The 16585-nt window shown below is 44.3% G+C and overlaps 1 protein-coding gene and 1 long non-coding RNA gene across 3 annotated transcripts; one reads left to right on the top strand and one right to left on the bottom strand.

The window, feature by feature from the left end:
* Positions 1-10905: 10905 nt before the first annotated feature.
* Positions 10906-13844, top strand: LOC127004111 (hexosaminidase D-like). The gene has a single exon (XM_050871480.1). The coding sequence runs from the start codon at positions 11694-11696 to the stop codon at positions 13422-13424; it is 1731 nt and encodes a 576-aa protein (XP_050727437.1). The 5' UTR covers positions 10906-11693; the 3' UTR covers positions 13425-13844.
* Positions 13845-14273: 429 nt separating this feature from the next.
* On the bottom strand, positions 14274-15594 carry LOC127004113 (uncharacterized). Of its 2 annotated transcripts, none has more exons than XR_007757630.1 (3): positions 15438-15594; positions 15021-15276; positions 14274-14959 (listed from the first exon to the last, which is right to left on the bottom strand). It is a non-coding gene; the product is annotated as an uncharacterized LOC127004113 (long non-coding RNA). The 2 variants fall into 2 exon arrangements; XR_007757631.1 differs by lacking the exon at positions 15438-15594 and having other exon boundaries at positions 15021-15148; positions 15213-15377.
* Between the last annotated feature and the right edge of the window lie 991 nt (positions 15595-16585).

The raw sequence follows: 16585 nt of genomic DNA, 5'->3' as shown, positions 1-16585 counted from the left end.
GTTAGACCGGATGCAAGTGACCCAACAAACGACACAAAAGAACATAACAATAAAAAAAAAACTTCCCATCATGCGAGTGAAAGACGATGATAATAAGGATAATAACGAAGACGATAATGATACTAATTGTTACAGAACGGGCGACATTAGAGGCAGAAGAAAGAGTGCTAATGAAATTGGACTCACGTAGGGAAGGGAACAGAAGGAAAGGCGGGGAAGGGAAAATGGATGGAAGGGAGAGAGACAGACAGAGAGAGGAGAGGAGAGAAAGAGGAAGATGAGATGAGAGGGGAAAGAAGACGAAATTACTGATGATCCGGGATAAATAACAAAGTGATGAGAAGCATGAAGGTAAATTGAAAAGGAGGGAGGCGAGGAAGCGCAGTGAAAGGACCAATTATGCAAAATATAATGGAACCTGAGAAGAGAGAGAGAGAGAGAGAGAGAGAGAGAGAGAGAGAGAGAGAGAGAGAGAGAGAGAGAGAGAGAGAGAGAGAGAGAGAGAGAGAGAGAGAGAGAGAGAGAGAGAGAGAGAGAGAGAGAGAGAGAGAGAGAGAGAGAGAGAGAGAGAGAGAGAGAGAGAGAGAGAGAGAGAGAGAGAGAGAGAGAGAGAGAGAGAGAGAGAGAGAGAGAGAGAGACGGCCATAACGAATAAACGGCCCGATTAGTTGATTAGTTTCCTCTTGAACAACAACAACAACAACAACAACATCAACACAACAACAACAGCAACAACAACAAAAACAGCAACAAGAACAACAACAATAGCAACAGGAAGAACAGCAACGAGAACAACAGCAACAACAACAGCAACAACAACAACAAGAACAACAACAGCAAGAACAAGAACAACAACAACAACAACAGCAACAAGAACAACAACAACAGCAAAAAAAAAAAGGCATGGGGTGTGACTGACCTGCACCTGCTAAACAGGGTAGCATTTTAAACTACCTGAGTTCACTTGTTCTTCTGTTTTTATTTACGTGTATGTTCGTTTGTTTTTACCTGCTTCTTACCTGTGTTTTCTACCTGCTTGTGTCTACCTGTCTTCTAATTAGCTTCTCTATACCTGGCTTTTACACCTGTACTGTCTTTAAATTACCTGAGTTCACCTGTTCTATTCTTTTATTTGTTACGAAATTGATATCTCTTTTGGCCACTCATCCTTACTTGCTTTTATAGGAGCAGTGATTAGCGGGATTTTTTTTTCTCTTATTTATTTTTGCCCTCGAGCTGGTTCCTGTACTGTAAAAAAAAAGTTCGGTAAATTATGTATATACGGTTCTCTACCAAATCACTGTTCCTTTCTACTTTCTTCTGATATGTTCGGGAAATTATGTATATACGGATCTCTACCAAATCAGTGTTCCTTTCTACTTCTTCTGATGTGTTCGGGAAATTATGTATATACGGATCTATACCAAATCAGTGTTCCTTTCTACTTCTTCTGATGTGTTCGGGAAATTATGTATATACGGATCTATACCAAATCAGTGTTCCTTTCTACTTTCTTTCGATATGTTCGGTAATCTATGCATGATCTACCTGAGTCTACCAAATAATAATCAGTCAACCATATACAAATAGCATCAGTCAATCAATCATTTACGAATAGCGTTGTCAATTAAACATACACCAATAACGTTCTATCTATCAGTCATATACAAATAGCGTTTATGATCAGTGTTCAAAAAGTGGAAATAACTCATTCAGCGTCGTTACAATCCAGTGCGGAAGACAAAACAATCACACTTACATTTTTTTTTTAATTTTTGCTCTAAACCATACTTCTCACAGCCTCGGTAATCTTATCCAACTTAGGGACACTAGAACTTGATATTAAGCAATACTGACACCCGCATCGTCTTTCTGGGGAAACTCTGTGGTGAAATTGTCTACATGTCACATAATTATAATTCCCGACACAACCTTGGACGATGAGATGAAATAGTTCGACAATCCCAGAATGATCCTCGTCGCTCTTGCACTAAAATAAGACAATCCTCATAGCTTCATAGTTATTGCAGACAACATAAGTAGGCATCGATAACGTGCATCACTGTTCTTAAAGTTTGTCTTAAGGGGATATTACATTGGGCATATTTTCCGTGGATCTTCAGTCAAACCACGATTTCCGCTAACGTGGTTCTCAATTGTTTCTTGTTATTGCTGCTGATGAAGATGATGAGTAATACCGTCGTCCTTCAGTGAAATCTACCGTAGCTTTGGAAGATCGTGGACACCTCAGAAAACCACGCAAATCTGAGAACCACGCCAGCGGAAATCGTGGTTTGACTGAAGATCCACGGAAAATTTGCCCAGTGTAATAGCCCTTTTATATTCCTGGAACATGTGGAACTAGAGAAGGGACCCCTGAAAGCCGCTCATGCTATAGAAAACGAGTCCACAACTCCTACTTTTCAGGGAGCACTGCACTGAAGCTCTCCGGCAGGCAGACAAGCGGGGCTCCGAGTGTCTCCTGCACAACGGGAGCCAAAGTCTTCCCAGTGGTGCCTCAGCTGATGTGTGTGTGTGTGTGTGTGTGTGTGTGTGTTGGGGGGGGGGGGGGTGGAGGTGTGTATGAGAGAGAGATTCAGACCTATATTCTTAAAGGCTTTCGGCTCACAACAAATATATCTTGAGGCCACAAGCGAGATTAGTCAGGACCTCAAAAGTTTTTTTTTTTTTTCACGTTCATGGTGCAGAAGCATTGTCAAACTATCACTAGGCTCATACAACCACCCATGCAAATACCCACAATACCGCTACGTTAAAGCCTTATCAAATGCGGGTGTGCAAGCCCCGAGATGTTAATTTAAGAATGTGGGTTTGAAGCCCATGCATGATACGTAGTAGTGCATGAAGCCATCCACAAGCCCAGACCTCATATTTTCAGTCTCTTTACGTAGACGCCACGGATAGAGTATATTCATATTCTGTATTCGTATTCGGGTATATTCGAATACCGTATTTGGATGTATTCGTATTTGAATAATTATTGATAAATATCAAAGTATTCTCATTTGTATTCGAAAAGAAGGGAAAAGTATCCGTATTCTGCGAATAATCTGACGAATACTTCCAAATTTATCATCAGAAATAACAGCCGTTAATTGTTCCTTACAACTACAGCCTCCTGGATGGACGTGTAATGGTCCTGTATAGTTCAGGTTCATGAGCTCATTTTACTGTTGCATAACTTTAGAACAGTGCTATACCCAGTTTCGTCGATAAGGTATTTTTCAATGGAAAGTACTCATGAATGTATTCATGAATGCTTCCAAGAAATATTCGTATTTGTATTCGAATTATAACCATTCCAGTGTATTCGAATTCGTATTCGTTGGAATTTGAAGTATTTGTATTCTTATTCGAATACACAACTCTTGTATTCACTCCATCCCTAAACTTAACCTAACCTAACAAAACCCCGAACAATTACCATCCGTCTTGACTCAGAAAAATCATCTATTCTTCCTTACTAAATGAGACTTTCTATATAATATAATGAGTGCTTCCTTTGTTAATTAATGTTATAATTTGCCGCCTATCATGTGTTTAAAAATTCTCTAAACTTAACCTAACCTAACAAAACCGTTACGTTACAAAACAGTTAATATACGTCTTTACTCAGAAAAAAATCATATATGCTTCCTCAGAAATGAAACTTTTTATCCAACAAGGGAAAGTCTTTCTTGGTTAATTTATGCTATAAGTTTCTGGCTATCTTGTGTTTGAAGATACCCTAAACTTAACCTAACCTAATAATACCCCGACAAGTTTACATATATACGTCTTGACTAAAAAAATCATATGTGCTTCCTTAGTAATGAGACTTTCTATATAACAAAGTGACCTCTTTGTTGATTTATACCGTAAGTCGCTGGCTGTCGTGTGCTTGAATAGACCCTTAATCTTACCTAGCTATAACCCAAACAGTCACTATATATATGCACTCAGTAAATTCACAAATGCTTTCTTACTAAACAGACTTATTATCTGACACAGTGAGCCCTTCCTTTGTTAATTTGTGCCATAAGTTCCTGCCTATCATGTGTTTGAAAATTTCCTAAACTTAACCTAACCTAACCTAACAAAACCTCAAATAGTTACTATAGGTCTTGACTCAGAAAATTCATATATGCTTCCTTACTAATGAGACTTTCTAAACAACAAAGTGAGGTCATTCCTTGTTGATTTATGCCATAAGTTGCTGGCTATCATGTGTTTGAAAATTTCCTAAACTTAACCTAACCTAACAAAACCCCAAACAGTTACTATAGGTCTTTACTCAGAAAATTCATATATGCTTCCTTACTAATGAGACTTTCTAAGCAACAAAGTGAGGTCATTCCTTGTTGATTTATGCCATAAGTTGCTGGCTATCATGTGTTTGAAAATTTCCTAAACTTAACCTAACCTAACAAAACCTCAAATAGTTACTATAGGTCTTGACTCAGAAAATTCATATATGCTTCCTTACTAATGAGTTTCTAAACAACAAAGTGAGGTCATTCCTTGTTGATTTATGCCATAAGTTGCTGGCTATCATGTGTTTGAAAATTTCCTAAACTTAACCTAACCTAACCGAACAAAACCCCAAACAGTTACTATAGGTCTTGACTCAGAAAATTCATATATGCTCCCTTACTAATGAGACTTTCTAAACAACAAAGTGAGGTCATTCCTTGTTGATTTATGCCATAAGTTGCTGGCTATCATGTGTTTGAAAATTTCCTAAACTTAACCTAACCTAACAACAAAGTGAGGTCATTCCTTTTAATTTATGCTATAGGTTTCTGGATATCATGTGTTTGAAAATTCCCTAAACTTAACCTAACCTAACAAAACCCCAAACAGTTACTATAGGTCTTGACTCAGAAAATTCATATATGCTTCCTTACTAATGAGACTTTCTAAACAACAAAGTGAGGTCATTCCTTGTTGATTTATGCCATAAGTTGCTGGCTATCATGTGTTTGAAAATTTCCTAAACTTAACCTAACCTAACCTAACCTAACAAAACCCCAAACAGTTACTATAGGTCTTGACTCAGAAAATTCATATATGCTTCCTTACTAATGAGACTTTCTAAACAACAAAGTGAGGTCATTCCTTGTTGATTTATGCCATAAGTTGCTGGCTATCATGTGTTTGAAAATTTCCTAAACTTAACCTAACCTAACCTAACCTAACAAAACCCCCAACAGTTACTATAGGTCTTGACTCGGAAAATTCATATATGCTTCCTTACTAATGAGACTTTCTAAACAACAAAGTGAGGTCATTCCTTGTTGATTTATGCCATAAGTTGCTGACTATCATGTGTTTGAAGCTACCCTGAACTTAACCTAACCTAACAAAAACACAAACAGTTAATATGTCTTTACTCCGAAAAATCATATATGCTTCCTTACGAATGAGACTTATTATCTGACTGAGTGAGGTCGTTCTTTGTTGATTCTTGCCATAATCTGTCGCCTATCATGTGTTTGAAAACGCCCTAAACTTAACCTAACCTAACAAAATTCGGAACAATTACCATACGTCAATCAGAAAAATCATATATGCTTACTTACTCATGAGACTTTCAATATAACAAAGTGATATATTTCTTTGTTGATTTATGCTACAAGTTGTTGGCTGTCATGTGTTTGAAGATGCCCTAAACTTAATCTGACCTAACAAAACCACAAAAACTTACCATACGTCTTTACTCAGAAAAACTCATCTATGCTTCCTTACTAATCCAGACTTTCAATATGACAAAGTGAAGTCTTTCTTTGTTAATTTATGCTATAGGTTTCTGGATATCATGTGTTTGAAAATCCCCTAAACTTAACCAAACCTAACCTAACCTAACAAAACCCCGAACAGTTACCTTACGTCTTGACTCAGCATAATCATTTATTTTTCCTTACTAAATGAGACTTTCTACATAACATAATGAGTTCTTCCCTTGTTAATATATGCCATGATTTGCCGCCTATCATATGTTTGAAAATTCTCTTAACTTAACCTAGCTTAGACGCTAGGGTGTAGCTTCGAATCTAACCATGGGGTGTACAGGAGATACTTTCGTTGTAATTCACACTCAATATTACCCTCTTGGACGAGAACCTTTATCTTATCTATCCTAACCTAACCTTACCCAACCTAACGCTCGGCTGTAGCTTCGAATCTAACCATGGGGTGTTCAGGAAAATATTCTCGCTGTGCTAATCCCACTCAGTCTTACCCTCCTTGACGAATACCTAAATCTTACCTATCCTAACCTAACCTGTTCAAGAGTAGAGATTTGGGGTCGGGATTCTTTCAGACGCTTCCATCTCTCACATAAACTCTTTCCTAGGGCCAAAAAGGAGATCAATTGGGTCTTCATGAGTGTTTTATTTTTAGGTTCATGGTACAGAAGAAGGGTCAGAGTACTACCAGGAGCAGCGAGTAGCGGGCTTTTTTTATTATTGTTTCCTTTTTTTGTGCCCTTGAGCTGTCTCCTTTGTTGTAATTAAAAAAGGGCCGTTGAACTACCTCTGGATATGCCCCAAACTCCTATGAAAGCCTTGTTACAAATGTGAGCTTGGGGGCCGAGAGTACGCAGCCGGATCCTCCCTTCCCCCCTTCCCGTTACCGCTTCCATCCGTTCCGTATAGTCAGTCCGTCCGTCCGTCCGTCCCACCCTCTTTTGTCATCCCATGCACACAGCTCTTCCCTTTCTAACACATACACATCCCACCTCACCGCCTCACCTTGCACACTTTTATTATTATCACCATTACAAGAGATGCAACAGGTAGAGTGGGAGGAGTGCGGACACGATAAGCTGCCTGTTCAGTGGACCCAAAACTTTACCTGAGACGCCGAGAAAGAGAAAATGAAAGTGCAAGCGATGAGAGAGAGAGAGGGCTAAGGAGGACAAGAGGAGAATATAGATTATCGAAATGAATGGACAGAAGGGTAGAACAGTAAACATCTTAAAATGCATAACAAAGAGAGGACGAGAGGAGAATATAGAAGATTATCGCAATGAAGGGACAGAAGGGTAGGGTAGTAAACATTAATACACACAACAGAGGGCGAAAGAGGACGAGAGGAGAATTTAGAAGATTATCGCAATGAAGGGACAGAAGGCTAGAACAGTAAACATCTTAAAATACACAACAAAGAGAGAGCGAAAGAGGACGAGAGGAGAATATAGAAGATTATCGCAATGAAGGGACAGAAGGGTAGGGTAGTAAACATATTAATATACACAACAAAGAGAGGGCGAAAGAGGACGAGAGGAGAATATAGAAGATTATCGCAATGAAGGGACAGAAGGGCAGGGTAGTAAACATCTTAAAATACACAACAAAGAGAGGGCGAAAGAGGACGAGAGGAGAATATAGAAGATTATTGAAATGAAGGGACAGAAGGGCAGGGTAGTAAACATCTTAAAATACACAACAAAGAGAGGGCGAAAGAGGACGAGAGGAGAATATAGATTATCGAAATGAAGGGACAGAAGGGTAGGCTATAGTAAACATCTTAAAATACACAACAAAGAGAGGGCGAAAGAGGACGAGAGGAGAATATAGATTATCGAAATGAATGGACAGAAGGGCAGGTTAGTAAACATCTTAAAATACACAACAAAGAGAGAGCGAAAGAGGACGAGAGGAGAATATAGAAGATTATTGAAATGAAGGGACAGAAGGGCAGGGTAGTAAACATCTTAAAATACACAACAAAGAGAGGGCGAAAGAGGACGAGAGGAGAATATAGATTATCGAAATGAAGGGACAGAAAGGTAGAATAGTAAACATCTTAAAATACACAGCAAAGAGAGAGCGAAAGAGGAGGAGAGGAGAATATAGAAGATTATTGAAATGAAGGGACAGAAGGGCAGGGTAGTAAACATCTTAAAATACACAACAAAGAGGAGAATATAGAAGATTATACAAATGGAGGAACAGAAGGGTATGCTCTTATCTTAAAATACACAACAAACAAACATAAAACACAAGGAAAATATATATAAAAACACCCTCACTATGAACCCTTTTGCCCTTTGAAAATACAAGTCCAAGTTCAAGTCCACCAGTTAATCCTCACTTCAGTTTTCCACTTCAGTTCCACTCACGCTACACCCCGTAAACACCACGCCCCGCCCCGCCCCGCACCGCCCCTGATTCTACGCCTGTCAATTGGTAACACTGTCCCGCCCACTATAGTTCCCCGTAAGGCTCTGACCTCTCACGTAAGCCCCGCCCGCCCCGCCCCGCCTCCGCACACCTGAGTTCACACCTGTTGCTCTATATAACTGCCCCGCCCACGATTAATTTAGTTCCCCCACAATGACTCCCCCCCTCCCCCCCTGCCCCACTCCGTCACCGTTCATTTCGCCCCTATATATTAATTTTCTGTAAAGGGAACTGGCATAACGGCAAAGCAATATAAGAAAACACAACAACGAAAAACGCCAATCCGAAAAAGGAAGACAGGTGGTACTGAGGGAAAAGAGGGTGGTACTGAGGGAAAAAAAGAAAAGGAAGGAAAAGAAGAAGAGAAGTACGGGATTAGAGAATGGATGGGGGATGGGGAAGGAAGATGGAGGAGGGAGGAGGGAGGAGGAATGCGAGAGGAAGAGAGGAAATTTGAGAAAGGTAAGGAAGGAAGATATGAAATGAACGAGGAAGAGGAGGGGATGATGGGGAGAGATGGAAGAACTGTCACAACTATCTACCACCCAAAACTAACCCCTCTTCTGGACTCGTTTTTTTTTTAACGTTCGGAGCAGCGTCTAACGTTTTTTTTTTTGTGTGTGTTGTTGCTGTTGATGTTGCTGTTGTTATTGTTGTTGTTATTGTTTATTCGCCCTTGAGCTGCCTCCCTTGCCGTAAAAAAAAAAAATAATAATAATAAATGTTCGCGACAGTCCTCCACCCGCCCTGCCGACACCCCTACATGTCACCCTCCCTGCCACGCTCCTCCCTCTAATACGGTCCAATAGGTAGTAAATGTAAGCCCAGTGGAAGGTTGTAATTACTGGTGGTGGTGTGGGGGGGGGTTGACGAAGGAGACGGAGGAGGAGAAGGAGGAGGAGGAGGAGGAAACATAGAAGAGCAAGCAACATGAAGTCTCCTGCAGGCTTTTAATGTAACAGTGGGTAATGATGATGATGATGATGATGAGGAGGAGGAGGAGGAGGATGTGGTAGTGAAATTAATGGTGACAAAGTGGTGATGTTGCTGTTGGTGGTAGTGGTGGTGGTGGTGATGGTGGTGATGATAGTGGCGGTTGTGATGATGGTGGTGGTGGTGCAGGTGATGGTTATGAAGTGAGTGGAGAAGACAACGAAGAAAAGAGGGAGAGAAAAAGAGAGAAACATGGAGAGAGGAGATAAAGGAAGGGGAGGAGAGAGGGGAGGAATGCGAGGGGAAGGAAGCCAAAGAGAGAGAGAGAGAGAGAGAGAGAGAGAGAGAGAGAGAGAGAGAGAGAGATTTCCTTCCTCTTGTTGTTATTGTTCTATTGTAGTTGTTGTTTACGGTGGTGGTAGTGGTGGTGGTGGTGGTGTGGTGGTGGTGGTGGTGCTTCAACGATGAGCTTCCTGTGGTATTATCTAAGAGAGAGAGAGAGAGAGAGAGAGAGAGAGAGAGAGAGAGAGAGAGAGAGAGAGAGAGAGAGAGAGAGAGAGAGAGAGAGAGAGAGAGAGAGAGAGAGGAGAAAAAAAGAGAGAAAGGGAAAAGAAAGAAGAGAATGGATGTGGAAGGAAAGAGGAATGTGGGTAGATGTGGAGGTGGAGGTAAAGAGAAGGAAAAGAGGAAGAGGAGGGGAAGAGGAAGAGAAAGCAGTGGGTGAGGAAACTAAAGAGGAAGAGGATGGGGAAGAGAAAAAGGAAGAGATAGAGGGCAGAGAAAGAAGAAGAGGGGAATGAACAGGAAGAGGAGTACGGGAATAGAAAAAGGAAGAGAAAAGTTAAAGGAAGAAGAGGGAGGAAGGAAGAGAAGGAATAGACGAAGAAGACGAAAAGGGAGAGAAAGAAGAGGGAGAGGAGAGGAAGGGGAAGATGAGGATGCAAGGGAGTGTGAGAGGAAGAGGAGGAAAAGAGGAAGAGGGAGAGGAAGAGGAGGGGAAGTGAGGGGGAAGGGAGAGGGAAGAGGCGATGACCCTTTCCTGCTGACAAAGAGAGAGAGAGAGAGAGAGAGAGAGAGAGAGAGAGAGAGAGATTTTCTAGCCATGACCTCTCTCTCTCTCTCTCTCTCTCTCTCACACACACACACACACGAGGAAGCCATATAGTCTCTCTCTCTCTCTCTCTCTCTCTCTCTCTCTCAGTGAATATAAACCCTCGTTACTTTCACACACACACAAACACACACAGAGAGAGAGAGAGAGAGAGAGAGAGAGAGAGAGAGAGAGAGAGAGAGAGAGAGAGAGAGAGAGAGAGAGAGAATCTGTACATCCACCCACAGTTCCCTTTAATTTCACACACTCCCACGCACTCTTCCCCCGTGACACTGTGACAAACTTTTTGCTCCCTTGCTGTTTTTAGTCCTGTTGTAGTCATGCTTCCTATCTGTGTTGCGAAAGAAACAGTCGGTAATAAAAATAATTTCATATGCAAAATAACGTTGTTCGACCTAAGGGAAAAAATAAAATGACAGTGTGTGTGTGTGTGTGTGTGTGTGTGTGTGTGTGTGTGTGTGTGTCAAATTATATATTGTCCCTCTCTTCTATGTACTACCACCACTACCACCACCACCCCGAGACCCTCCTGTCCCCACCACAACATCGCCACATAGCGCTTCCATGGTGCAGCGGTTAGCACGCCTAGCTATCAATCCGCGGACCTGAATTCGATCCCGCCTCGGTGCAATCAGCGCACAGTTTACCCAGCACAGCTCACCCTGTGCTGGTCCATATATGGGTACCTGAGGAAGGTAAACTGTCTTAATTTGGATGCCACACTGCCCCTGTGTCCCTGGGTTCTTACCGACCACAGGCTCAAGGCCCAATGAGGCGGATATGGCCACGTAAGCCATGCGCTGCTATAAGCCGCCAACTTGACCTTTACTGCTTACATCACCACCCTATCACCAAGTGCCACCAATACCAGCCTGTCATCACCATTACAACATCATCATTAGTTCATCACCCCTACATCTCCATGCACCTCCAGCATCCTGTCATCACAACCACTACCTCGTCACAAGGCCAACACCAGGCCAGCAGCACTCACGCCGCGGCACAGGAAGCCATTAGTTGTCAGTCATCGCTTCATCTGCAGCACGTCGAGGACGATTTACTGTGACGGGGTGTTGTTGCCGGGATGGTGAGGGGAGAGGCGGGGCCGCGGTGACTGATGGTGCTGGAGGAGACTGTAGTGTCGCCAGTCTGCCCAGTCGGTCGTTGAATCACACCGTAAGCTGACGCTTCACGCTGGGCAGCGGTGGTTGTGTGTGCGCGTGTGTCCACGGGTGTGCATGTCTGTGTGTGTGCGTGTGCGTGTGTGTTTATGTGTGTGTCCGTGCGTGCCAGTGCCACCGTGCAGCCCAGGGTCTTCCGCGACACTCCTCATGATAAGCAACTGCGGTGTGTCTTGTGCCCATTAATTAAATCGTTGTGTCTCGTGGTTCTGTGTGACGGACTCAGTGGCCCCGGAACCCCCTGGCGGTGCCTGAGGGTTGGTGGGGCGGCACGTGGCCGCGATGGCAATACTGAGGTGGCGCGGAACACGCATCCACCTGCTGGCGGTGGGGTTCACGTTAGCGGCCCTGCTGGTGTTCGGGTGGCGATGGGGACTACTGGGGGCGCTACCCCAGCCCCGTACCAGGGTGCCAGCCATGGTGGGGGCCGCGGGCAGCCCCCAAGCCCCGTGGGTGTCACACAGCTTGGCGCCACGGCAAACACATCAGGAGGAGGCGGTGCTGCATGGTGAGGTTGAAGAGGCGCTACCCGGTGAGCGGTTCTGGCACCTGGACCTTAAGGGCGGCGCGCCGCGCGTGGGCGTACTGGAGAGGCTGATGGGCATGGCGGCGAGGGCAGGGGCCACGGGCGTGCTGGTGGAGTGGGAGGACGCCTTTCCCTATACAGGCCACCTCGCCAACCTGTCCTCCCGCGCCGCCTACACGCCGGCGGAGGTGCGGCGCATTGCGGCGGCAGCGCACGATGCGGGGCTGAAAATGGTACCGTTGATGCAGAGCCTCGGCCACCTGGAGTACGCGCTGAAGCAGCCGCAGTGGGCGGCGCTGCGGGAGGCGGGCAGCGTGGCTGAGGCGTGCCCGTCACTGCCCGCTGCGGCGCGCCTCGTCACGGACGCCCTCGACCAGCTATTGACTGCCATACCCGCGCCCCTCGTGCACATCGGCGCCGACGAGGTGTTCACGCTAGGTCACTGTGCGCGCTGTCGCGCCCGCCGCATCACTCCACTCAACCTGTACCTGCACCACGTCCTGACTATCGCCAGGCACGTCAAGAGCCGTTGGGGAGCGCGCGTCCTAGTGTGGGACGACATGGTGCGTCGCGCTCCGCTGCAGGCGCTGCGCTCCCTGGCGGAGGTGGCCGAGCCCGTGGTGTGGGCGTACGGCCCTGACGTAGACCGGCTGGTGCCTCCCCATGTGCTGCGGACGTACGCCGCCGTGTTCCCCCGCGTATGGCTGGCGCCGGCCTTCAAAGGCGCATCGGGGCCGCGTGCCTTCATGCCCGACGCGGCGCGGCACGCCGCTAACACGCTGGCATGGATGACGACGGGTCGTCGCGTCCAGCGGCAGGCTGGCCTGGGCGTGGGGGGCCTGGTCATCACGGGCTGGTCGCGCTATGATCACTTCGCGGTGCTGTGCGAGCTGCTGCCACCTGCCACGCCGTCGCTGGTGCTCACGCTGCTCACCGCCGCCCACGGCAGCCTGACGCCAGCCGCGCTACGTGACGCCCACGCGCTGCTGGAGTGCCCACCGCACGTAACCCTGGAACCGGCGGTAGATCCCCACCTGTGGGCGGCGCGGGACTGTGCCTTTACCGGCGCCAATGCCGCCGCGATGCTGCACAGGTACGCGCGGCTGCGGGAGGAGGTGGAGGCGGTGAGGCACGAGTCGCAGGAGCACGGCGGCTGGCTTACGGCCTACAACCGGCGCCACAACTTTTCCTCGCCCGCCAGAGTGCGCCAGGCCACGGCCAGCCTCGGTTCCCTCAGCGCCAGCCTCCGCGGCCTGTACAAAGAGGCCCGAGCGGTCCTGCGGCAGTACCACGACCACCACACCACCGCGGAGTGGCTGGAGCAACACCTCGACCCCCTCAACACCACCCTCACCACGCTCAACGCCGCTGCCGCCACCCTCACCGCCATCAATACCTGGCCACGACGACCACTAGACTACCACCAACACCAACACGACGACTACAACGACTACACCAACGACGACGCCACGATTGCCACCCACTAGCAAGCACACTCACCACCATCACCCACCACCTGGCCACAACGATCACCACGACTCATCACCACCGAAGGAAGGGAACCAACAGTATTAAAATGACAATAAACAGTCTACAGTGACAAACAGCAGTATTAAAGTCACACAGCACAGTAGTGATAACCAACAGTATTACCCATCACAGTGCACGGCAGAACAGTATTGCCGTCACAGTGACAACCAATGGTGTTTTCATTACAGCGCGCGTTAAATTGGAACACCAAGCATTCAAGGTCACAGAGCACAGTATTGACAACTAGCAATATTATTATAGTGATGTGTACAATGTTGCTCCTTGAGACCTTCCCACGGACCCATACACACCAAAATATGTATTTTTCTTAAAGTAACGTGTTGTAATAAATTATTGTATATATTTTAAGTGTATGTATCCCTTGGGCATCGTTTTATGAATTGTGTTTACATAGTACATAAGCTATATGAGGAGAAGTTATTTTTCTTTTTTTTCGGGGGGGGGGGGGGGATCATGGAGCAGTTATTTGTGTGGGGTGGGGGAGGGAGGGGTCAACAAAGCATAATTTTTTTTCAAGTAAATCCCCGCATTCTTTTTTTTTTTTTCCTTCTCAGAGTTCAAGGTGAGGGAGAACGATACCGAGCAAAACGCTTCAACAAGTGGTGTGACGGCTCAGACAGCTGGGCTAGCGTCACACCTCGTCCTGGCACGCTGAGTTACACCACGCACCTAACAAGCCACACACTAACAAGTTATTCACGTCATATATGTATTATTTAGCATTGTGTATTCCTATTACTTTTATTCCTTGGTACAAACACAAACACCTATAAGTATTATCAAGCATTGTGTATTCCTCCTCCTTTTATTCCTTAGTATAAACACAAACACCTATATGTATCATCTAGCATTGTGTATTCCTCCTCCTTTTATTCCTTAGTACAAACACAAACACCTATATGTATTATCAAGCATTGTGTATTCTTCCTACTTTTATTCCTTAGTACAAACACAAACACCTATATGTATCATCTAGCATTGTGTATTCCTCCTCCTTTTATTCCTTAGTACAAACACAAACACCTATATGTATTATCAAGCATTGTGTATTCCTCCTCCTTTTATTCCTTAGTACAAACACAAACACCTATATGTATCATCTAGCATTGTGTATTCCTCCTCCTTTTATTCCTTAGTACAAACACAAACACCTATATGTATTATCAAGCATTGTGTATTCCTCCTACTTTTATTCCTTAGTACAAACACAAACACCTATATGTATTATCAAGCATTGTGTATTCTTCCTACTTTTATTCCTTAGTACAAACACAAACACCTATATGTATCATCTAGCATTGTGTATTCCTCCTTCTTTTATTCCTTAGTACAAACACAAACACCTATATGTATCATCTAGCATTGTGTATTCCTCCTCCTTTTATTCCTTAGTACAAACACAAACACCTATATGTATCATCTAGCATTGTGTATTCCTCCTCCTTTTATTCCTTAGTACAAACACAAACACCTATATGTATCATCTAGCATTGTGTATTCCTCCTTTTATTCCTTAGTACAAACACAAACACCTATATGTATCATCTAGCATTGTGTATTCCTCCTCCTTTTATTCCTTAGTACAAACACAAACACCTATATGTATCATCTAGCATTGTGTATTCCTCCTCCTTTTATTCCTTAGTACAAACACAAACACCTATATGTATCATCTAGCATTGTGTATTCTTCCTACTTTTATTCCTTAGTACAAACACAAACACCTATATGTATCATCTAGCATTGTGTATTCCTCCTCCTTTTATTCCTTAGTACAAACACAAACACCTATATGTATTATCAAGCATTGTGTATTCTTCCTACTTTTATTCCTTAGTACAAACACAAACACCTATATGTATCATCTAGCATTGTGTATTCCTCCTTCTTTTATTCCTTAGTACTGTTACACCACCCCCCCTACCACACACCAGTACAAACACAAACACCTATATGTATCATCTAGCATTGTGTATTCCTCCTCCTTTTATTCCTTAGTACAAACACAAACACCTATATGTATCATCTAGCATTGTGTATTCCTCCTCCTTTTATTCCTTAGTACAAACACAAACACCTATATGTATCATCTAGCATTGTGTATTCCTCCTTTTATTCCTTAGTACAAACACAAACACCTATATGTATCATCTAGCATTGTGTATTCCTCCTCCTTTTATTCCTTAGTACAAACACAAACACCTATATGTATCATCTAGCATTGTGTATTCCTCCTTCTTTTATTCCTAAGTACGGACACAACTTGAACACTTAAAGAGTCGCATTGCAAGACATATCGCCGCCCAAGAACACACATTTGACAAGGCTTTCGTAGGAGTTGTGAGCATTTCCAGGGGTAGTTTAGTGACCCTGGTGGTTGTGTGAGTCTACTTCTGTACCATGAACCTGAAGAAACACCCATTGGAACCCGACTGACCCCCTCTTTGACCTTTATAAATGGCTGATGTGAGAAGCGAGTGTGTCATAATACCAACCTTAAAGCCCTAAGAAAACTGCCTCGGGGTTAAAATAGCCAGTACCTTCCTTCACATCCGTTATTTTTTTTCTTCAATACTCGACGAGGCAGTAAAAAAAATGCGAACAGAAAAAAAGTTGCTTCCCAAGAATGGAAAAAATGACAGATCCAAATAGAAAAATCAGAAACAGTTTACGGAGGTGTCTTAATTCATACTCCCCAAGCAAGTGGTAAAGTCATAAGAGGGTGGAAATACTAACAAAAGAACGAAAGAAAAGGAATGAAAGACTGATAATGGCTAACTCTTGCATAGGGAATTTGAACAGCTCAGTGGAGGGGCAGCGGGGACACGGTAAGGATGGAGGCATGTATCAGCATTTCAGAAGAGCAGTCAGCATGAAAATATTGATAGAAGATAGAAAGATATGCAACATTAGTGGGATTAAGATGTGGAGAGCCAGTGGAAGGAGGGAAGGTGATGAGGCGAAAAGCAAGCGTTAATCAAAACCAACACTCACCAGTCACCCAAACGAGCTAGTCTTCTTGAAATCTTGATGTTCCCGTCGCCCACACACAATACGCACACTCACACGAGATTCACAAGCCTATTCCCGCCTTGCC

This window comes from Eriocheir sinensis, chromosome 27 (genome assembly GCF_024679095.1).
Source record: "Eriocheir sinensis breed Jianghai 21 chromosome 27, ASM2467909v1, whole genome shotgun sequence".
In the NCBI taxonomy this organism is placed as follows: domain Eukaryota; kingdom Metazoa; phylum Arthropoda; class Malacostraca; order Decapoda; family Varunidae; genus Eriocheir; species Eriocheir sinensis.
The sequence above is the reverse complement of the archived record's forward strand: the minus strand, read 5'-3'. Positions and strand labels throughout refer to the sequence as shown.

Bases quoted from the DNA above. Each gene is read 5' to 3' on its own strand.
- LOC127004111 (XM_050871480.1), top strand. From the start codon at position 11,694: ATGGCAATACTGAGGTGGCGCGGAACACGCATCCACCTGCTGGCGGTG.